The sequence below is a fragment of the Quercus suber genome, unplaced genomic scaffold (assembly GCF_002906115.3).
Source record: "Quercus suber isolate HL8 unplaced genomic scaffold, Cork oak 2.0 scaffold_371, whole genome shotgun sequence".
Classification (NCBI taxonomy): Eukaryota; Viridiplantae; Streptophyta; class Magnoliopsida; order Fagales; family Fagaceae; genus Quercus; species Quercus suber.
This window is the reverse complement of record NW_027069823.1, coordinates 733,578-756,616: the sequence shown is the minus strand read 5'-3', so window position 1 is coordinate 756,616 and position 23,039 is coordinate 733,578. Positions and strand designations below refer to the sequence as shown.

At 32.6% G+C, this 23,039-nt stretch overlaps 2 protein-coding genes and 1 long non-coding RNA gene across 3 annotated transcripts; 2 read left to right on the top strand and 1 right to left on the bottom strand.

The window, feature by feature from the left end:
• Positions 1-5,634: 5,634 nt before the first annotated feature.
• LOC136061998 (late embryogenesis abundant protein 1-like) lies at positions 5,635-6,806 on the bottom strand. Its single transcript, XM_065760540.1, has 3 exons — positions 6,675-6,806; positions 6,467-6,568; positions 5,635-6,134 (listed from the first exon to the last, which is right to left on the bottom strand). Exons 1-3 carry the CDS (start codon positions 6,729-6,731, stop codon positions 5,940-5,942), a joined length of 354 nt encoding a protein of 117 aa, XP_065616612.1. The 5' UTR covers positions 6,732-6,806; the 3' UTR covers positions 5,635-5,939.
• Positions 6,807-11,880: 5,074 nt separating this feature from the next.
• Positions 11,881-13,202, top strand: LOC111983933 (late embryogenesis abundant protein 2). Its single transcript, XM_024015582.2, is given in 2 exon segments — positions 11,881-12,047; positions 12,542-13,202. Coding segments are annotated over 2 exon segments (501 nt in total). The 5' UTR covers positions 11,881-11,993; the 3' UTR covers positions 12,989-13,202.
• A 1,814-nt stretch (positions 13,203-15,016) lies between these two features.
• LOC136061999 (uncharacterized) lies at positions 15,017-22,753 on the top strand. Its single transcript, XR_010623848.1, has 2 exons — positions 15,017-15,091; positions 22,565-22,753. It is a non-coding gene; the product is annotated as an uncharacterized LOC136061999 (long non-coding RNA).
• Positions 22,754-23,039: the final 286 nt, after the last annotated feature.

Sequence of the window (23,039 nt, the reverse complement as noted above, 5' to 3'; positions counted from 1 at the left end):
CGACCCCCAACGTCTTATTCACCTTTTTACTATTCCTTTACTGTACAATACGTATATATTTTGTATGTATGGATATGTATGTGTTGTAGGACCCATATTTTTTTGTGTGCAACTTGGTTCGTAATCAGCCTAACACAGTTACGGTGAACCAAGCCCAGTCCACCAAATAACAAATATCAGGCTCAGGGTCCTTGTTTCTATTTGGGCTTGGGTGCTGTAAAAAAAAAAAAAAGAAAAAAAAATCCACAACTAGTATGTAACCCCGTGTATATACATAAGTACAATTAAAAACAATCACAATTACACGGTTTAAATGATTTTTTTTTTTGAGAAAATGTTCAAATTAGACATAGTATTAGCTAACACATTTTTTAAACCATACATTTCTTAAAATATATAATGAGAATTAAAATAGATTTTAGACTTTTCAATTTTTGCACCTGATAATTCATTTACCACAAAATTTTAAAAATTAGATTGACACGTGACTCAAAATTGGACTCTAATTGAAATCTAATTTAGAATCAAATTGAATTTAGACTCATTGATTTTTACACAATAACTCACTTGGCATAAAAATTAACAATTAGATGGGACACATTGCACAAAATTGAGAATCCAATTGAAATCTAATTAGATTTTTTCTAAGTTTTGGCTTTTAATATATATATTAGTGTGTAATTTCGTGCATATACACTGGTAATGGTTTAGCTTACACATTTTTTTTTTTGGATAAGAAACAACTTCCATTAACCAACACAGCAAACAGAGAACAATAGAGCTGACACTTCAATACCGATCCTGAAGGATCAAGTGAATCACAATGGGTGGGGAACACCCCTCCCAGACTTGATTCACTTCTTTACACCTTGCATGGTGGGCAAGTTCATGCGCCACCCTATTGAACTCCCTCTTAACATGCTGAACTTTCCAACTACCAAAACAGTCCAGGTAACACAAAATTCCTTGAACAATATGCCCTATTTCACCACTAATTGTCTTTTCAGTTATGCTCTGAGCCGCTAATAGAGAGTCAGATTCAATAATAATTTGTTGGAAGCCTAAATCCTTTGCTAACAATATACCAGCTTCCATCGCCAGCAGTTCAGTCTCCAACACAGAAAAATTTCCATTTAGCAACCTACACATACCAGCTGCCGCCTCCCCCTTGTAATCTCTTATGATTACTCCAATACTTGAATACCGACCCCTCTCAGCCATCGCTCCATCCACATTTATCTTATAGACCCCCTTTGGAGGCTTCATCAGCTTACATATTTTTTAAACCATACATTTCTAAAATATGTAATGGTTTTTCAGTGTGTGTGTGTGTGTGTGTATAATTTCATTGGATTTAGATTCTTCGATTTTTGCACCTAATAAGTCACTTGCCAAAAATTTTTTTTTTTAAAAAAAATAGATAGACATGTGGCGCAAAATTGGACTTCAATTGAAATCCAATTTATAATCTAATTGGATTTGGACTCTTTGATTTTTACACTCAATAATTAACTTGGTACAAAAATTAAATGGGACACATGATGCATTGGATTTTCTCTGAATTTTGGCTTTTAATATATATATATATCAGTAGTTTCTCAACAAAAATAAAATAAAAATAAAAATAGTAAAAAAAAAGTTGTGCATTGTTAGAAAATAAAGGCAAAATTACAATTTCCACCCACTAACTTTGCCAAAGTATTATTTTGGTCCTTTAAGTTTGAAATTAGTAATTTTAGTTCGGGAAATTTGCCTAAAAATCATTTTACTCTTAAAGTTTGAAGTTAGTCATTTTAGTCCAATAATTTTTCCCAAAATTTTTTTTAGTCCTTTAAGGACTCACTTAGTCCAATAATATTCCCCAAAAATCACTCAAAACTACTAACTTATAATACTAAAATGATTTTTGGATAAAGCCATTGGACTAAAATGACCATTTTTAAACTTAAAGGACAAAAAGGATTTTGGAGCAAAGTTACTGGATTAAAATGACTAACTTCAAATTTAAAGAATTAAAATAATTTATTGGTAAAGTTAATGGGTGTAAATTCCATTTTTACCTAAAATAAATAACCTCTATATGTGAGCATAGTCATATTATAAATGGACAACAACTCCTGAGTCCTAATTTATGACCAAGTACAAGTTTTTGATTCACATTTGCCTTCTTCTTCTCTTTCTTTTTCTTCTTCTTCTTCTTTTTTTTTTTTTTTTTTTTTTTTTTTTTTTTTTTAAATAGAAACATTAGCAAAGTTGTTATGATTTGAACTTATGGAAATGCTATATGTAGTAGGGTGTTCATAAGTTGGTCTAGGTCAGGTTTGTGCTCAACCCACACTTGACCCAATCTAATCGAGTGGAGCAAAACTCAACTTGCCGTTGATTGGAAAGAAGTGGTGAATTGAACTAATCAAGCCTCCCATAGGTAGTGAGTGAATAGATCATCATCGGAGAGGTTGAAAATGGCAAAGATTCAGTGAGATAATAGTAGGGAGAGGCAAAAAAAGGATGAAGATTAGACAAGATCTCACCAAATCCAGTGGAGATATTGTCAAATAGGGTGGAGATCTCATCAAATTTTGCTTCCTTCATTGGTCAAATCAGGTTGAATCAAGTTTTGGATGGGGAGACTTGCCACTCGACTCTCTATTGCTAGGTTTTGGAGGGAAACTTGTTGACAACAACCACAAGCATCAAATTGATTGTTGGTCTGCTTAGATCTAGTCAATTAGGGCAAGTGGGCTTGAGTCCTTGGACAACCTTGGTCTATATTTGTTGTGTACATATTTAGGATGTATTTAAATGTGGTATCTATGTGATTCCAAAGAGTGCCATGTGATGGGTAAACCCAAAAGTGAAAATTTTATGTAATGATAGAATATTTTATCAAAAAGAAATTTGATGAATGAATAAATGTGTTACAAGTTGAAAATGCAAAGATTCAGTGAGATAACAATGGGGAGAGGCAAAAAAGGATGAAGATTCGACAAGATCTCACAAAATCCAATAGAGATATTGTCAAATATGGGGTGAAAATGACCAAATACCTTCTTTGATAGAAATTATTAATGTTCTATCACCGTTTGCGAAATAATTAGTGATCTACCACTATTTTGAAACTCAAGTTTCACAAACTCAAGTTTGTCATGTAACTTGAGTTCCAAGAACTCGAGTTCTATAAAAAATAGCCATCAAGTTACACAACAAACTTGATGGTTATTTTGTCTGGAACTCGAGTTACATAGCAAGCTCGAGTTCCTTCATTGGTTGAATCAAGTTGAATCGAGTTTTGAATGGGGAAACCTGCCTCTCGACTCTCCGTCATTAGGTTTTGGAGGGACCTTTCGACAAAACCACAAGCATTAGATCAGTCATTGGTCCACTTGGATCTAGTCAATTAGGGCAAGTGGGTCAAGTTGGGTGAGTCCTTGGACAGCCTAGGTCTATAGCTGTTGTGTATATATTTAGGATTTATTCAAATGTGGTATCTGTGTGATTCCAAAGAATGCCATGTGATGGGTAAATCCAAAAGTGAAAATTTTATGTAATGATAGAAAATTTTATCAAAAATAAAAATTTAATGATTGAATAAATGTGTTTATATATATATATATAATTGAATTGTGTTTTCAAAAACATGACATTCAACTAGAGTATGAGTATGTACGTCAATATATAATTTTGCGTGTGTAACAATAATTAGCAAGATCAAAAACACAATTAATTTAAAAATATTAATTGAGATAGAAATAGCAAACTTCATTGAAATAGAAGAATTTCTATACAACCCCATAATAGTTCATGTGACAACTAAATAGCCAAATCATGCTAGTTTAAATAAACTTCTCTCTATTACCTTCATAACATCTTCAACTAGTTAGCTCTCAGCAAAAAAAAAAAAAAAAAAAAAAAAACATTGGCTATAGATGACTTTGTTTCAAAATAACCAAAAAACTTTCGAAAATGATGCAACTTTAAGCACATAAGCACATCTTAAAAGCCAACAAGGATTTCCTTTAACTACTTTAAATTCAGAGCTTTAAAGAGCTAGGGGTGCCAACGTGAGCAACATGTTGACCCATAAACCCATGGATCAGCTAGTTGACATTCCTTCAAAAATATTGAATTTCAATTATTATTAAACACCAAAAGTGACTTGAGACTTCTAATAAATATTAGAAAAGAAAAACTGTTGCGAGTCCATTATTAAGTTTTTTATTTTTATTTTTATTTTTTATTTTTTAATAATAAATGTAATACTTAGAGGCTGTTTGGTTCATTTTTTTTTCATCACTCAATTTCCATTACTCATCACTCATCACTCTAAAATACCATGTTTATTTAACACCATCACTCACTTTTCATCACTCAATACTAAAATACCATGTTTGTTTGGCACCATCACTCACTTCTATCACTTAATATTTTTCACACTATTTGTGGCCCCATACCTATCACCCGATGCAGACTTTTTTTTTTTTTTTTTTTCCAGTACCCAAACTCATTGAACCCAGTGAAAAAAGAAAAAAAAGAAACCCAAAACAGACCGAACTAGTGAGAAGGAAAAAAAAAAAAAAAAAAAAAAGAACCGAACAGCTAACCTAGGAGAAGAAAGGAAAAAAAAAAAAGTCAAAAGATGGTTAAAAGGTGCGGCTGAGTACTGTTTTTGGGTCCCCTATGTGTGTTTAATTACAATGAGTTATGGAAATTAAAAACAGCCAAAATGTGTTTTCAGTGGGGGGTGGGGGGGAATTATATATAAACTTCTAAGCCTCACAATTTTGACATCATTATTTTATATATATAGCTTTAATTGAGTTTAAATTATATTCTACATTTAAATCCTTCTTTAGAATCTTATCAAACTATATTTTCATTAATAGTACAATAGATAGTTATGTTTATTCTCAAGCTAAGAGTCTCATATCTTAATTGGCACTTCTGGTGTTTTCTTCTGGAGTTTTCAATTGAGACATCCAAGATTTAAATCCTCTCCCTCCCCATCCCCATTGTAACCATCAAATTATAAAATAAAATAAAAATCTCAATCATAACAAATGCTTATAAATAATTACCATCATTATCAAATTTCATATTTAGAAAAATAAATAAAAGAGAAAAATTTTATTTTGTTAGAGCTTTAGAATCTGGAAGTTTTAAAAAATTGTCATTTTACCATCTAAAAAATTACTTTATCTACTTTACTATCATTTTACAATTCGCCTACCATTTTATTTCTTATTTTTCACATCAAACCCAACGCTATTCAATTTTTATTCATTTCACTCTCTGTCTCTCTTCCTCACCTCTCGTCTCTCTCATCCTCTACATTCACCACCCGCACAATTAAAACTAGCCGCCATCACCACAATCAAAACCAACTACCAGTACCGCCTTCACAATCAATACCCATCCCAAAATCAAACCCATATGCACACACAGCATACATGCTATGCATGAGCTCTTTCTTCTTTAGATCCCATCCTAAAAAAAGTCTTCTGAAAGATGCTACTCAACAAGAGAAGACCGAGGTACGTACTGACTCCTTGCGAGTTATCACTTATCAGAAATTCCAAAAGAAAATCATTTTCTTATTCTTTTCTAACTCAAAGCTCTAGATAAAATTTGAACAGCCATTTCAAACTTTTTATTTCAAGATAAATGAGGTGGGAATACATCCTCTTATTCGGAAAGTACTCTATGAACCCATACAACAAAACTATATATTGTTGAACAATCTCACTGAATAGTGACAGATCAAGGAACTACAATTTTATTATTGATCCTTTTATGAATTAAATCAAAAATATTATTACAAATTCAAGAAATTAACCAAAAGATAAGCACCACAAATTATGGAATAGCAAATTCCCATAATAGCACGTCATAAAGGCGTTCGACCCTATTAACCAAAGTCAATTAATGATCAAAAAACACTTTCAAATCCTTGTACTTGGGTTGCTCGTGGTATTTGGGTAGCTTGGATTGTTGATGTTGCTCGCGGTATTTGGGTTGCTTGGATTGTTGGTGTTGCTCCTATTGTTGGTGCTGTTGGGGCTGTCTGTGTTCAATCCCAGTGTGTTCTTCACTGCCACTGCGGCCCCTTGCGCCATGTGCTTTACTTGCTCACCCGTCTAAAACCAAAACCACATAACAATTGAAAATAAGTGATATTATAAACTATTTGATTTTTATAACTCAATGTGTTCACTTAATATTCATATAGTACTAGAGAGGTGTAACATTTTTTTATGCAACGCCCCTAACCTAGCTGCCCAAAGGGGAAAAAAGTATTTCAATCAGAATATGGATACTATATATATATTGGATGTAAGACAATCAAAACCTTTATAAAATGACATGCGTGTTAATATATCTTTTGCCATAAAAAATGAAAATTACTTCAATCATTAGCCAAATTTTCACTTCCATAGTAAGACTTGAAGCAAGCTAGTTAATTACTTGCCTGTTGAAAGAAGTTGGTGGCTTGCCCTGTGAGGTTAGGGGAAGAGTTTTGGGCTGAGTGAGCTGCATCAGATGCCTGGTCCAGAAACTCATCCTTCTTTACCTGTACAATATTAAGGGGAGTGATATTGACATTAAAAAAAAGAGAAGATAATAGACTAATTAAGATTATCAAGCTTGCATAGTAAGGAAGTCAGAATGGTTATCACCTGAGCTTGACCTGTGATTTCGCCTGCCTTGTTTCCAATATCCTGGCGGCTTGCCATTGTATTTATTCCTTTTGATATATGAATGAATGAACCAAGTTTCAAATGAATTAAGTTTGAATTATTAGCTTGAAGAGATCGATGAATCTTATATATTGCTTGTAAGTCCCCTATTTTTACCATTTGCAACCCCCCTTGCATGCATTTACTAACACATGGCATGCACTGGTCAGTCCCTTTTTGTGAGGGACTTTGATACATATAGGAATGTTTCAAAACAAGCTGCTCAGTCACAAGAATGAGATTTCCTTGGCTTAGACCCCGGGAACTTGGGAAGAAATTTTCTCTGGTACAAATTTGTGCAGTTGATTCTACAAATTCTGACCATGTCATTATCTCAATCATTTGCTAAAGTGCAAGATAATGGGTTTCAAGTTTCGACCATACAAAGAAGAAAATTTTCTAATTTGGTTTACTAACTTGAATAGAATGAAAATCTGTGATAATGTTGCTGTTTACACGTGCAAGATGCAATTCAACTTGAGTTTAGACCTTTAATTCCCATACATATAATCTTCTTTTTTTTGGAAAAAAAAAAAAAGTTGGGAGGGGCAACATGTGATGTGACTTTTCTACTTAAACGTAATTGTATATAAATGATAGCAGTTCAAAATACAAATTAAACTAGTCCAGGGGTTTGCAAACCTCGAACTTATCATAAGTACACAAAATAATAATAATAATAATAATAATAATATTTTTTTTTTTAAAGTCTAGTTAAAGTTGACTAAAAAACTAATCTATCAACATATTTGTTAGCTTCTCCATATATGTATAGGACTGAAACTTGTCATACTCTAGTTAATCTTGCAATCAGAAATAAAAGCATTTAGAGGCAAATTTATATTCATCTATATCATATTAGTCTTAAGCAACTTAAATTTTATATGGAGCTAGCCAAACTCCCTAGCAATATGGGATTCAAAGATAATTAAAAAAAGAAAAAAAAAGCATCTCCAGATTGTAACTTCAAAAAAGTTCTTTAAGGTTGACATTTGTAGAGACAATGATGGTACTTGAACAATGAATTCGCTAATTGTATTCATATTGCTGTAATCATAACATTGACAATTTAATAAGCTATGAAAAAAGTAATTAAAAATTATTTTATGTCCATAGTATTGCACATTTACATTTACCAACTATTTTAATTGATTGATTTATGTAATTGCTATAACCACATGTTATTTTTAGAAGAAGTAAAAAAATAAAAAAAAAAATGAATCCAAAGTTCTAATCTTCTTTTAAACCCCAGTTTGTCTCTGGGTCTTTTTTTTGGGTCACATAGAAGTGATAATTACCCTGATTAAAACTTCAATAGTGGTACAAATGCAGGGAAAAGAATTGTAGGCTAAAATTTTAAGTGGTGACTCACTATCAAATCATTTAGCTTTTAAATGAAAATTAAATATTATTAAAAGGAAAGCTGTTAAGACTTCCGCTTAAAACCTTTTTTTTTTTTTTTAAATAATTTGATAATTATGATGAGGGAAGGAGATATAAATCCTAAATATCTCCATTAAAAACACTATGAAGTATCAACCAATTAAACTACAAGATTCTTGGCTTTAAATTTAATACTTGATGAATTTTAGTTCCTTAAAATGACTTAGACTGCAATTTTAGTTCTGAACTTCTATGTCAGAAGTCAGAACTTCATATTATACTTGATGATCTTTTAGTTCTTTAAATGATTTGGATTCATATTAAATAAAACTTCTTTTGACCAAAGGAAAATATCTATATTCTTAAAAAATTAATCACCGTACATAAGGTTTATATTAGATGAAAAATAGTAATTCCGAGCATGTTCCAATGTAAACAAAATATTTATATATATATATATATATATTTTAGAAAGGTATATTTTTATATCTGTTTATACTTTCTTAATACTTACATTACATATTAATTAATTTTAGATAACTAATCTTTGCATATGTTACAAAATTTGATGGATTACACTTTTTGTCTAGTATAAATAATCCATTGACGTCTTAAATTGTATTTATAACAATTTTTATTGCAAATTGCATTCTAGTTAATTAACTGCTATGAATCATCATTTTATTCCACCTTAACTTCAATTTTTTTTTTTTTTTATACAAGATAGAATTTCTACTCTAGCTTAATCTAAATGTATATATGTGTGAAGCTCCTTCCTAGAAACTTAAATCCCGGCATTTGCCCCTCACACCCTACAAGCACTTATACTTGTAGAGTGACCATCGCACTAAAGGTGTGCAATTAACTTCAATTCTTATTAATCCTAATTTGTTCAACTTGTTTCAATCCATTCAAGATTCAACTAAACTCCGGCTGATATGATGTTTTGGGCAGGTAAGTGAACAAAATAATGACCTTTTTTTCTTGGGTGTTTCTTTTTATTTTTATTTAAAAAAAAAAAAAAAAAATCTTCTTACAATATGGAATTTGAATTTAACTGTTTGTTTTGATATTATTTTTGTGAAAATTTTGAGCTATTGGTTTTAATTCATTTTTTTTTTATTGATTTATATTTGAAATTTGATCCTATAAAGTTAAGTTCTATGACTTATCTTGAATTAATGGGTTCCTTATTATGTAATGAGATATATAATAATGAGATACTATAAATCTCATTGTTATGAAATGATGATGTTTTCTAATAATTGGTGAGGAGGATGTGAACCCTTGTACGTCGATGTTAGAGTAATACTTCCAGTTGAATTACAAAATTCTTGGTGATTTTTTTATTAGATTGTTAAAAAATATATGGATAAATATGTTCCTAATCATGTAGCTCGAACTCCCTCTCATCCTTAAACCCCTAAACAACATTTAGTGTATGTGGAGGTGTTTGATCTATAAGACTCTTGATAATTCTTGGCAATATGATTAAGAATGTGTATTATTCGATTTAAATATTATATTTCGATATATGAAAAAAAAAATTATGAAGTCTGGATCATACGTTAGGTATATTAAATAAATATTAGCATAATGTTATATTCATAATACTTTCACAACAATTTCTCAAAAAAAAAAAATATTTTCACAACAAATCATAAATGACAAGTTATTACTTGTTATTATTAATAAGTAAAAAAGTAATTTTATTACCATTATTCTTAATATTAACTGCTACCCTAAAATGATAGGTCAGAATATATATTATAATATGGGAATATTTCATTTCGATTGGCTAATAGACCGCCCAGCTGATTATTGACAATTTTGGTAAAAAGTTGTATCAAAATAGTTGATTTTGTTTATTATATCATAATCATGTCCAAAGATAACATTCAAAATATAGGGTAAAATATCATTTTCGTCCCTAAATTTTCATAAAAATTTGTTTTTCGTCCCTAAACTTTCAAAATTTTGTTTTTCGTCCCTAAACTTTGCACAATGTTCTACTTTTCGTCCTTCCATCTATATCTGTTAGTTTACGTCCTAAGTGGACTAACGGAGTGCTGACATGGTATTGACTTAAAATAAATTATTTTACTTTTTTTTTTAAATAGACACATGGCTCACAATGATTTGCACACTTGGAAACAATTTTTTAGAAGGACGAAAGTATCCTTCACTCCAACTAACACAACCTAATAGAAATCTTAAATCCCGAGTGTGGGATAAAAAAAAAATCCTAAACCTCAATTGAAAACCCAAGCACCAACTGTGAAATCCTCATTGGCAACCCCAATGGTCACCAGCGGCCCAAACCCACCACCACTCTTCACAACCGATTCATGCTCACAAACCCACCACCCCACCAAGAAACCCAAAACCATAAACCCAAACACAATAAACCCAAATTTCACTAGTAATTGTATTCAAATTCACCTCTAACACAAGTAGATCCCACTAGTAACTAATCACAGACTAATTAAGGTTGACATGGTTAATTCCTCCCGCCAAAACTTTCTCACAATGACTTGGTTACTTCGACTTTCTGTGCAAGTTGTTCAAGTGGGTCTTTCAAGAGTTCTTAGTTCATTTATTCAGCAGGTTGCAACAGTCACCAATGATTTTACTGAGAGAAATACCCATGTTGATAAAATCAAGCAAGCTAACCTGACATTAGTCTTTGAAGTTGTCATGTGATGGAGGTAGTATGACATCGCCGTTTTGTAGGTGGGTTAGTGAAATCTATGATTGTTGTGTTTGGGTTTATGGGTTTGGGTATTTTGCGTGGTGGTGGGTTTGTGAGCGTGGTGGGAATGGGGTGGGTTTGGGTCACTGGTAACTGATGGGGTTGACTGTGGGGATTTCATGGTTGGGGCTTTGGGGTTTTAATTAGGGTTTGAGAATTTTGTCTATTTTAGATTGGAGATTTCTATCAGGCTGTGTTAAGTGTTAATTAAGGGACTGAGAAATATTTTCATCATTTTAAAAAATAGTTTGTATGTGTGCAAATTATTGTGAGCCTTGTAACTATTTTTATTTAGAGTAAAATTAAGTTAAATACCGTGTCAACACTCCGTTAAGTCATATAGAAAATAAACTAACAAATATAAATGAAAGGGCAAAAAGTAGAAAATTTTGCAAAGTTTAAAGATAAAAATAAACTTTTATGAAAGTTTAGGGAGGAAAAATAAATTTTTATGAAAATTTAAGGAAGAAAATAATATTTTACCCCAAAATATATTACTTGGATTGAATACAAGCACTGTAATGAACAAAAGCCACGTACGTACGCAGTTAACCAAAAAAAAAAAAAAAAAGCCACGTACGTTTTTGAGCAATTAGTAAATTATTTTAAGAAAATTTTTATAAAAAATAAAAATATAATTTATTATTTTAATAACTTCTTTAATTTTTCATAAAAGATTTTAAAAGAAATAATTAATATATGCCTTAAAGCATAACACAACCACTGTAATGAACAATAGCCACGTATGTTCTTGAGGTAGATGCCTTCAAATTTTGAAACTTAGCCTATTGCAGTTGCAGCACGACGCGGCAACAATCTACAAGCTGAGTTACAAATCCAATACATATTTTTCTGGATAATCACAAATCCAATAACCGACGCATCAAGGCCCGTCTCAACATGTGTCCAAGTTTGACACATTCCTAGGCCACTGTTCCTGTCAGATAGGACACGTGTCTATCAAGTAGGGTACATGATATACTATAAATATACAATCCTAGAAAGCTCTCTTCTCATCACTGCAAGAAAGATTTTCTGATACAACAATCACACAACACTTTATCAGTTCTCAGAAATAAACATCTACTTCAGCTAAATAGCAATCACTACTTTCGGAGAAGAAAATGGCATCCCATAATCAGAGCTACAGAGCCGATGAAACTAAAGGCCGAGCTGAGGTATGGGGAATTGTTCTTATTTTGTGCTTATATATGGTCCTCAATGATTGTGTTGGTGTAGTTTTTTCTTACTCATAACGATGCATCATGCAGGTTTTGTAAGTTTCCTTTATGTTAAGTACTGGTTGGCAAAAAGAAAATGTTAGGATTAATGTACAATTTGGGAGCGTTCATCATGCAAAATCATAGTTATATTTGTACAACTAACATTATTCATATAGTTTTCTTCTGCACATTATTTACGTGGTTCATCTAGATTCTCTTTTCTACTTACTATTTTTGAAATTGGTTTATCTAGATTCTCTTTTTTACTTGCTATTTTTTGAAATTGGTTTATCTAAATTCTCTTTTCCACTTGCTATTTTTTGCACCTTTGGATCATATTATTGCCTTTTTAGTTCTAGTGTCTCATAGAAAAACCTCTATTCTTTTTTGTTTCTTTTTTGTCCTGACTCTAAAGTTGCAATCTTGGTGTTGCTTACTCATGTATTCAGGAGAAGACCAACCAGACTATGGGCTCATTAGGGGATAAGGCCAGAGAGGGAAAGGACATGGCCTATGAGAAAACCCAAGAAGCAAAGGACTACACCAACTCTGCTGTGGGTTCATTAGGGGATTTCCGGTCTCTCCCGTAGGACAAGACTTATGAGACGGCCGAGGCTGCCAAAGAGAAGACCTCAAGCGCAGCCCAATCAGCCAAAGAAAAGGCCTCCCAAGCCGCTGAGACCGTGAAGGAGAAGACCTGGGAGACGGACAAAGCGGCCCGCGAGAAAGCCGAGGCCGGCAAGGGGGAGACCGGTGGGATACTCCAGAAGACTGGGGACCAAGTGAAGAGCATGGCCCAAGGTGCGCTAGATGCTTTGAAGCACACTGCTGGCATTGCCACAGAAGATGAGAATGCAAAGAAAACTAACTCCTCTCACCCCAAAGAGGGGTATTAAAAGGACTAGATTGGGGGGGTAGTGTTGGTAATAAGACTTTGTTGCCACTTTGTTTATGGTTCTGTGATTTCAGTCTTTATTTTTTTGTTGGGCATGTTTTTTAATCATGTCCTCTCCTAGTCCCTTTCCTTTTCAGAGGGAGGGGGTGTTTGTATTTGGGTTTTTAATGTAATTTTAAATTAAAAGAAATGAAATTATGCATTCTTGGTTTTCACTCTCCTTCAAGTGCAAACTAGAATCAAATCCGTGGTCACAAGCTTAAGAAAAGGAGCATATTCTTTGCACTTTCTAGTACCTATGCTTGTTCATTTCTCTCAACTGGCATTATGCATCTTTTTGGGTGCAAGTAGTATATGAGAATTCCCAAATCCTAGGAGATGCACTCTGGGAAATAGAAGAAACAGATATCAGTGGAATAAGAAAAGGAAAACAATTTCTGTAACGTATTTCAATTAAAAAATCCCATATATAATGCTCGTCATATATAGCATATTGGAAGCGGGTCGAGTGAGAAGGTGAGGTGGAAAATAATATGGTGACTGAAACAGATTCTGTGAGAAAACGTGAGTGGCTAAAAAGAGGACCATGTTCAAACTCAAGTTAACAATGCAAGTTCCCAAGGAAAAAAACGCAAAGAAGAGAACAATGTTCAAACTCAGAACTATAATCTACTTCAGATTTAAATGGCGGAGGTTGTGTTCCAGCCTGCCTAACATAATGAACACCAAGTAATGTATGTTCCAAATTAAAGCCTGCAAACAAAGAGTAGAGTAATTGGAGAAAACCAATATAGATGGAAGAAACAACATGGTGTTTAAATAAATTAAAAGTGAACTTAATAACCTATTGGAAGAGGAAGAAATAGTGTGTGGAAATGGTTGCCCGATATTAGATGGCTTAAGGAAGGTGATCATAACACATGGTATTTTCATGCAAGGGCTAGCCAAAGAAGAAGAAGAGGAAATGCAATCCACAGACTTAGAGATCATATCGATTTATGGTATGAGAAGGCGGAAGACAGTGCACATATTACCTCAGATTATTTTCAATCCCTCTATTAAATATCTTGTAGATATTTGAGTCTTGTAGATATTTGTTAAAGCATAGAATATCTTGTAGATATTAGTTTAGTAATTTTGTATTGTAGTTTGTATATAGCAATGCTAAGCTAAAGTAGCATAGAGTTGTAGTGCGCTACAGTAGCATAGAGTAAACGGGTGTAATTTACAAAGCACACTTAGTTAGATATCTACCACTTGTCATGTTTGTATTGGTTGACTTGATTGTTGGTCAGAGTAATGTTTCTAATATATAAGGAAGCAGATATTTATATACACGAAATCATTCACAACAATTTCCCTCTCTTTTCTTTCTCTCTTTGTGTGTGATTCCATCATTGTAGGAGCTTTAAGCTTGTGTCTGATTTCAACATGGTATTAGAGCTGAACTAATTCAAGAGAATCTTCAAATTCTGGTATTCTCTAAATTTTAGTTCAATCTCTTTCATTTCCTTAGTGCTTTTCTTTGAATTAAGTTGATCGTATTGTTCTTAATTCTTGCGCTGAATTTTCTTCTCCAAATCAAGATTTTCTTTCTGGGCTTGATAGCAACTCGAAAATCTTGATTTCTTCTGTATTGGCAAATTGAAATTCCTATTACTAGGGTTTTTCAATTTTGTGTTTCCTTCTGTATATTGGCAAAGTGAAACTTTCTTTGTTAGGGTTTTCAATTACCAATTTGTGATTGCTGTTGTCCTTTCATCAAGATCTTGAATTGAGTTGGTTTTTCTCAAGAATCTTGGTTTCTAGCTTTGTTAGCTTTTGTTTGGGAATCTGAATCTTGATCAATTTTCTTCTGCTAGATAATTCTTGTTAAGTAAGACTGAAAGTGCTTCTAGTGCTTCTGTTCCTACTGTCTAGCCTTGGGAAAATGCATTAGTCCTTTTTTCTTGTCTAGTGGAGATAACCCTGGTGTTTCCCTTATGGTTCAACATCTCACTGAGGAGAATTACAATACCTAGAGCAGAACTCCAGCAATATGGGATTCAAAGATTAAAAAAAAAAAAAGCATCTCCAGATTGTAACTTCAAAAAAGTTCTTTAAGGTTGACATTTGTAGAAGGTGGTCCCGATAGCAAGGATATCAGTGGTTAGTAATAAAGTTCCGCCAGTAATTATTAATTGCTTAGAAGTAGAATGAATATATTTGGTCGCTCATCATCTGTTGCTAGGACACACTTAGGACAGGCACACACTAATTTAAACATGGAAAATGATAAGATAGTCAATTCGGAAGAATATAGCATGCAGGATATAGACAGAAATTTGTTATAATGGAATATACCAACAGAAAGAATTGATAAAATCTACAGACAAACTACTTTTTCTAAACTATCTTTTTTAACAGATTACACTATAAAAACTGTGGAAAGAACTTACTCTTTATTTAATGAATATGAAACAATTCAATTATTTTCAATAGACTCTATTGACAGACATAAAGAAAAATATGCATTTTTGCATGTTGGTTTAGTACAGGTAGCTGTAAAACCATTGACAAGAGAAGCTTTAAATGCAAGTATTTTACTCTATTTAAGAGATGACAGACATTTAAGATTTAATGATTCACTTCTAGGAATGATGGAAACTAGCCTACATAATGGACCAGTATATTTTAATTGTTATCCCAATTTTGCTTTAAGCTTGACTGACAGAAATATCATAAATGCTTTAACTTTAAATATAAAGACAAATGGATACTATATGAAAGAAGGCTCAGAACCTTTAGCTATTATCTATAGGATTTATTATAAACTAATGAAAACCACTATAAATCCCCAATCTATGGTTGAACCTTCCCCCAAAGGCCATACTCTTCTTCTTCAAGCCTCAACAGCAAACAGTAGACTTCGTATACCCCGACAGATACAGTGGAAAGATATAACCCTTCCTGAAAAATGGAAACTTGAGGCCATTGCTCCCACACCAAAAATAGAAAACACTGAACCAAACTTCATAGCCCAAAATACAGATAGTACAGTTATTATTTCTTTTAATAATAATGACAGGCATACAGACAGTATTATAAGACCCAGAAGTTCTACAGGTAGAAAGACCCCTATGATGTTTACCCCTAGAAGCTCCTTTTCCTCTAGAACACCTTTCTCAGATTCTAGACCTTTACCCCCCCAGAATCTTCCTCCAGTTATACACCTTTCACCTATAAACACCACTAGAACCCCAGTAAAGACTGAACCCGCATATTATCCAACAGAAACCACACAACCAACTCTCAACGTCCATCAAGCCCTTTATGAGCCCCAACCTCAACTTGATTCTCCTACCCACACAGATATATTAGGATTCACAGATGATAGACAAATTAATGTGTTAGCCAAGGAATTTGTTTTAGATAAAGAATTATTAAAACATGACTACTTAAAACCTGAAAATAATGTCAGAAAAACCCAATTTTTTAAAGAATATAATGAACAAGAAAGAAATAATTTAAAAGCCAAATATTATGAAATGGTGACAGACTTACAGACACATTTTAGCTTCTTTGACTTTTTGGACTATCATAACAAAAAGATAAATGTAATAGAGAAAACATTGTCTTGGACGAAGACAGAAAATCATGAGAAAGTATATCAAACTTTTCCACCTTTTGAATCAATTATATTAAATCAAAACAGTGGAGTCCAAGTGTTGGCTACTCCTATTAAAAGACCTAGTCTAAGTGATGACAATAAAGAGAGGAATCAGAGGAATCTATCAGGGGTTTATTACAAAATTTAATTCTGTCTTTTATGTTAATTACTTGTGCAGCTATTTGGTCAATCATACCTTTTAAGATGAAATTTTCTGATTTTAATTCCTTCAGTTCATTTTTTAAATTGTTAATTTCTATTTGCAAATCTGTCACAGTTGTAGGTTTATTGGGTTTAAATCTATCAGTAATATCTGAAAAATTATAAGTTGACTTATAATCCTTTAAATCTGTTTCAAATGTGTCAACCTGGGTTAGGGATTCTTTTAATTTGGATAAATAATCCTTCCTAGTCTGTGTATCCGAAAGTTTGTCTATTAAGTCTATTATTATATCTTCTTGTTTAGTTAAAACACTTATTTTTAATTTTCTTTTACAATAACAGTTATCAAGATTATTACAGTTACATAATTTAATTTTTTCATTATCTGAAGAAGTGTCTGTCGATGATGAAGTAATAAAATCAATTGATCAAAAGGTACAAGATATAGAAGACAGAATAACACCCCCTTCCACTTCCATAAAGAAAGAAAATGCATATAATACCCCTTTATTTATCCCTCATGAAATACCTCCTCACCTTAGAGTACCTTTGAAAAGGCCCAAGACAGAAAAAACTGATAATTTACTCAATGAAATAAATAAAAAGTTAGATTTAATGAAACTAGAATCATTAAGGGACATGGAGCCATTAAAAAAAATAAGAATATTATAACATTAGGACAGACTGACTCTTCAGAGGATGAAGAATCAAAAGATAATAAATTGACAAATTTGATAGACTCATCAGATGTAGAAAATCTAGAATCACAATTTACAGACAAATTACAGATTAATAAATTAACTTTAGCATCTTCATCGCAAGATCGCAAAAAAGGAAGAATTGAAGAATTGTATCCTAAAAAGAATTGGTATCCTAAACCTACTCCCCCTGATCTACAATTTGAAGAAAGACATACTTATGTTAATTCATCTTACTCACCAGACTTAATTTATGAATGGAATATAGATGGAATGTCAGAATATGAACTAATAAACCTTTTACATGAAATGACCTTGTTAACTAATGTTTATAAAAATCATGGAAGATAGGACCACCAGATAGCTCATTTAATTATCACTGGTTTTACTGGCCAATTGAAAGGCTGGTGGGATCATTATTTAAATAATGATGATAGAAATGAAATATTATCAGCAGTTAAAAGAGAAACAGATGGAAGTGTTATAATGACAGATAGACAGCCTTCACAAGATGTAGTTAATACTTTAATTTTTACTATAACTAAACATTTTGTTGGAGATCCTAACCAATATAAAGAAAGAGCTTCAGATGTTTTAAGGCGTAAATGCACTTTTAGTCCCTATATTTTGACTTTTTTCCATTTTAGTCCCTACATTTTATTTTTTCCACTTTTAGTCCCTAAAACCAATTTACGCCTGTTATTTTAGTCCTTTCCGTCAGTCAACGGACGGAAATCACTGAAGTGCCTAACAGAAAGATTAAAATATTATTAAAAATTTACTGTAGCAATTAAAAAAAAAAAAAATTCAAAACAAGAACACGCTAGAACATAAAACAAGAACAAAAACCCAGATATTCAAAATCACAACTCAAACCCAGATTTTCTCATCATTCAATCAACAATGAAACCTCCAGCAAATAAAATTCATAAACCCAGAACAAGAGCAAGGATACCCAGATCTGAACAAACTCAGTCACATAAGTCTCAAACAAACCCAGATACCTAGCAACTGATTCTCCTCTTGCTGCACGCCACGGCCACCACCGGCGATGTTCACATTTTCCATATCCAAACACCATCTTCCACCGAAACATCCAACAAATCAAACCCATAAACCCAGAAAAATCATCAAACCCACATGAAAAAAACAAACCCAGAAATTTAAAACAAACCACCACCCAAATGGAAAAACAAACCCAAGTCAGAGAGATCGCGACCAACACTAATCGATCTGTGAACTACATGCCCCAACCCGGTGACGGAGCTCCATGCGCGGTGATGCTGATCCCAGGCGATGGGATCGGACCTCTGGTGACTGGAGCGGTAGAGCGAAGAAGGATGCTGAGAGAGAGTTGGAGAAACCGATTCGGTACGATGAGGTTAAGGTTGTGAAGGTAGGTGCGAAGAAGCCTACAATGCCACAGCCAAACCCACGCCCAAACCCCAATCAAAACAACCACAGCCAAACCAATGCCCAAACCCCAATCAAAACAACCACAGCCAAACCCACGCCCAAACCCCAATCAAAACACCCATCTCCTAGAAATTTGAATCTAAAACCTCCACAAACACATAAACAAACACATAAGTAGTAATTTAAAACCCAAACCCAATCGGCTTAGGGCCATAAAAAAAATAACAGACCATCGTTGAACTCAACTGAGAGAGAGAAAAATTGATCATACCTAGGAGAGAGAGAATGGACGATCTTACCCTGGAGAGATAGAGCGTGCTGAGTAGAAAGAGAGAAATCGGTGGTGTGTGGCTGGGGCTCTCTTTCTCTCAATCTATCTCTCCGTTTCCCTCTCTGACGATCAATGCTTATTTTTGAGGAAGACTGAATTTTTTTTTGTTATGTTTTTTTTGTTAATTTGGTTTATATATTCAAATTTTCTATTATAATATTCAGAACCACCCACTTGAAATTATTTTCATTTCTGAACTTGAAAATATTTTATACTTTGAAATCATTTTACGTTGAGCCAAATCTGGGTTTCTGTTCTTCTTTTATGTTCTGGTGTGTTCTTGTTTTAATTTTTTTTTTTTTAATTGCTACAGCAAATCTTTAATAATATTTTAATCCTTCCGTTAGGCACTTCAGTGATTTCCGTCCGTTGACTGACGGAAAGGACTAAAATAACAGGCGTAAATTGGTTTTAGGGACTAAAAGTGGAAAAAATAATATATAGGGACTAAAATGGAAAAAAGTCAAAATATAGGGACTAAAAGTGCATTTACGCCTAATTAATTTAAGATGTCCACAACTTTCAGACTTTAGATGGTATAAAGATGTTTTTATTTCAAAAGTTTTAAGTAGGAATGACTGTCAACAATCCTATTGGAAAGAAAAGTTTATTGCTGGCCTACCTTATTTCTTTGCTCAAAAAGTTAGACTTGACATAGCTAATAATGAATTCTCATTGACAGTTATTGCCCTTGTTGATTCAGGTGTTGATATGAATTGTATACAAGAAGGATTAATACCCTCTAAGTATTATGAATCAACAACTGACAGATTAACTCAGGCTAATGGGGATAGACTTAAAATAAGTAATAAACTAACTAAGGTATACATACATAATAATGGCATCAATTTCAGAACACCTTTCTTCCTTACAGATAAGTTGTCCTCTAAAGTTATACTAGGAAATCCTTTTTTGGCTTTACTTTACCCATTTTTCATGACAGACAATGAAATAAGTACTAATATTTTGGAAACAGAAGTATTCTTTAAATTTCTCCTACCACCAATTCCCAAGGATATATACTTATTGAAAGAAATTTCCATCTCAAAGGACACAAGTATTAGTAAAATTGAATCAATAACAGATGATGAGATTCCTACAAGTTCAATGATAGATGATACTATCCTACCCAGTGGTAGTAGTACCTAAATAGATAGATATATATATATATATATATATAAATTTCAAGGTTTTATGATAAAATTTCCTCCCTTTATTGACTTGTCCTCATTCCTCTTTTGTATATAGCTTCCTACGTAACATCCCTTGTTTTGTCTTTGTCATGATATTTCCTTGTACTATAAAATCATGACTTTTAGTCTTTTTTGTTCCTTCTCAAACACTACTTCCTTTGTAGATATTAATGCTTACATACTGGTCTTAATTAGTTAATTTTAACATTAACGGTCAATTGCTTGGCAAGCAAGATAGCCATTCTAAGGCTAAACTCTATGACCATATTTTGCCCAAATAGAAATCTTTAAGATTTCAGTCAAAGCATGAAGGCGTCTCAATAGAGACAATATCCCTTCAGAATTCAAGTGGTGATCAGAAAGGTTTCTCAGACATATTAACAGAATAGCTATGGTATTATCAAGACAAAATAACAGACAACTACAGAATACACAGACAATATCAATCCACGTGTAAGAAGGATTTTCAAATCTAGACCAGTCCAGGATAGTACAAGAGACAAGAGACAGACAGTTCAAGGACAGTACAAGAGACAAGAGACAGACAGATGACACTACTATTTACTAGCACACAAAGATTCCAGACAGGTTACTGTTTATAAAGTAAAACTTTTACTGTTTAGGATTCTACAAGATTCCACCGACAGATTAACTTGGGTTCACTCTACCTAACCCAAGTTACTTTTGAAGACCAAGTCCAAAATTTCCAGAGATAGTTTTAAGAAAGCCCTTGAAATAGCCTTCCCTCTCAGAAAGACTTTTGTAACTTCCCTTTTATAATCTTGTAACCTTTCTCCTCAGACAGTTTACTTTGTAATCTTGTAACTCTTCAGACAGTGTTTTATTTTCAAGCTTGTATCAAAGACAGTTTGTTTTCAAGTTTAATCAAAGACAGAAGTATTTTCAAGTAAGATTTTATCAGTTCAGTTTTCATATTCCATACTCTGTTTTAACTTATTTTTGAATATATCTGTTTTGCTATTTTCTTCTTTATCATCTATTTTATCATTGTTTATGCTTCTATATTACTGCTGTGCTCTCTCTTGGGTAGTTAATGGTATCAGAGCCATGGATGGTAGGTGTATGAGTTTTATTTCTTTGCAATTAAGAAGTTACTAGGAACTCATAACTAATATTTTGGAAACAGAAGTATTCTTTAAATTCCTCCTACCACCAATTCCCAAGGATATATACTTATTGAAAGAAATTTCCATCTCAAAGGACATAAGTATTAGAAAAATTGAATCAACAATAGATGATGAGATTCCTACAAGTTCAATGATAGATGATACTATCCTACCCAGTAGTAGTAGTACCTAAATAAATAGATATATATATATATATATATAAATTTAAGGTTTTATGATGAATTTTCCTCCCTTTGTTGACTTATCCTCCTTCCTCCTTCCACTTTTGTATCTAGCTTCCTACGTAACATCCCTTGCCTTTGTCATGATACTTCCTTGTACTATAAAATCATGACTTTTTTGTTCCTTCTCAAACACTACTTCCCTTGTAAATATTAATGCTTACAGAATAGTCTTAATTAGGTTTTAATTAGTTAATTTTAAAATTAACGGTCAATTGCCTGGCAAGCAAGATAGCCATTCTAAGGCTAAACTCTATGACCATATTTTGCCCAAAACAGAAATCTTTAAATAAGATTTTAGTCAAAGCATGAAGGCGTCTCAATAGAGACAATATCCCTTCAAAATTCAAGTGGTGATCAAAAAGGCTTCTCAGACACATTAGCAGAATGCACAGACAATATCAATCCACATGTAAAAAGGATTTTCAAATCTAAACCGGTCCAGGACAGTTCAAGAGACAAGAGACAGACAGATGGCACTACTATTTACAGACAGTCGACACTATTATTAGCATGCGAGAGCAAGACAGATTTTAAAATATCACCATTCCCAGACAGGTTACTATTCAAGATTCTACAAGATTCTACCAACAGAATAACTTGGGTTTTCAGACAAAAATATTAGACAAAAATGACAGATCACTATTCATGACCATGCCTCCTGACAGATAGACAAATTTTACTATTCATCAACATGCGCAAAAGTAGTTTAGAAAAAGATAAGACAAGATATTTTAAGTTACTGTTCAAAATTTTAAGGTTGACATTTGTAGAGACAATGATGGTGCTTGAACAATGAATTTAGTGACACAAAATATTTCATTCATAATTATTAATGTGATATATTGTTATTGACATATAATAAATGTGTGTCACTAATTGAATTCATATTTCTGTAATCATAACATGGACAGTTTAATAAGCTATGAAAAAAGTAATTAAAAATTATTTTACGTCCATAGTATTGCACATTTACATTTACCAACTATTTTAATTGATTGATTTATGTAATTTCTATAACCACATGTTATTTTTAGAAGAAGTAAAAAAATATAAAAATTAATCCAAAGTTCTAAATCTTCTTTTAAACCCCAGTTTGTCTCTAGCTCTTTTTTTTTTTTTTTTTTTTTTTTGGGTCACATAGAAATGATAATTACCCCGATTAAAGCTTCAATAGTGGTACAAATGCAAGGAAAAGAATTGTAGGCTAAAATTTTTAAATGGTGACTCACTA

Excerpts from the sequence above, each read along its gene's own strand:
- LOC136061998 (XM_065760540.1), bottom strand. The coding sequence starts at position 6,731 with ATGGCAAGCCGCCAGGATATTGGAAACAAGGCAGGCGAAATCACAGGT. Across the intron at positions 6,569-6,674 it reads AAATCACAGGTCAAGCTCAG|GTAAAGAAGGATGAGTTTCT; the intron begins GTGATAACCATT and ends AATATTGTACAG. Across the intron at positions 6,135-6,466 it reads CCACCAACTTCTTTCAACAG|ACGGGTGAGCAAGTAAAGCA; the intron begins GCAAGTAATTAA and ends TTTTGGTTTTAG.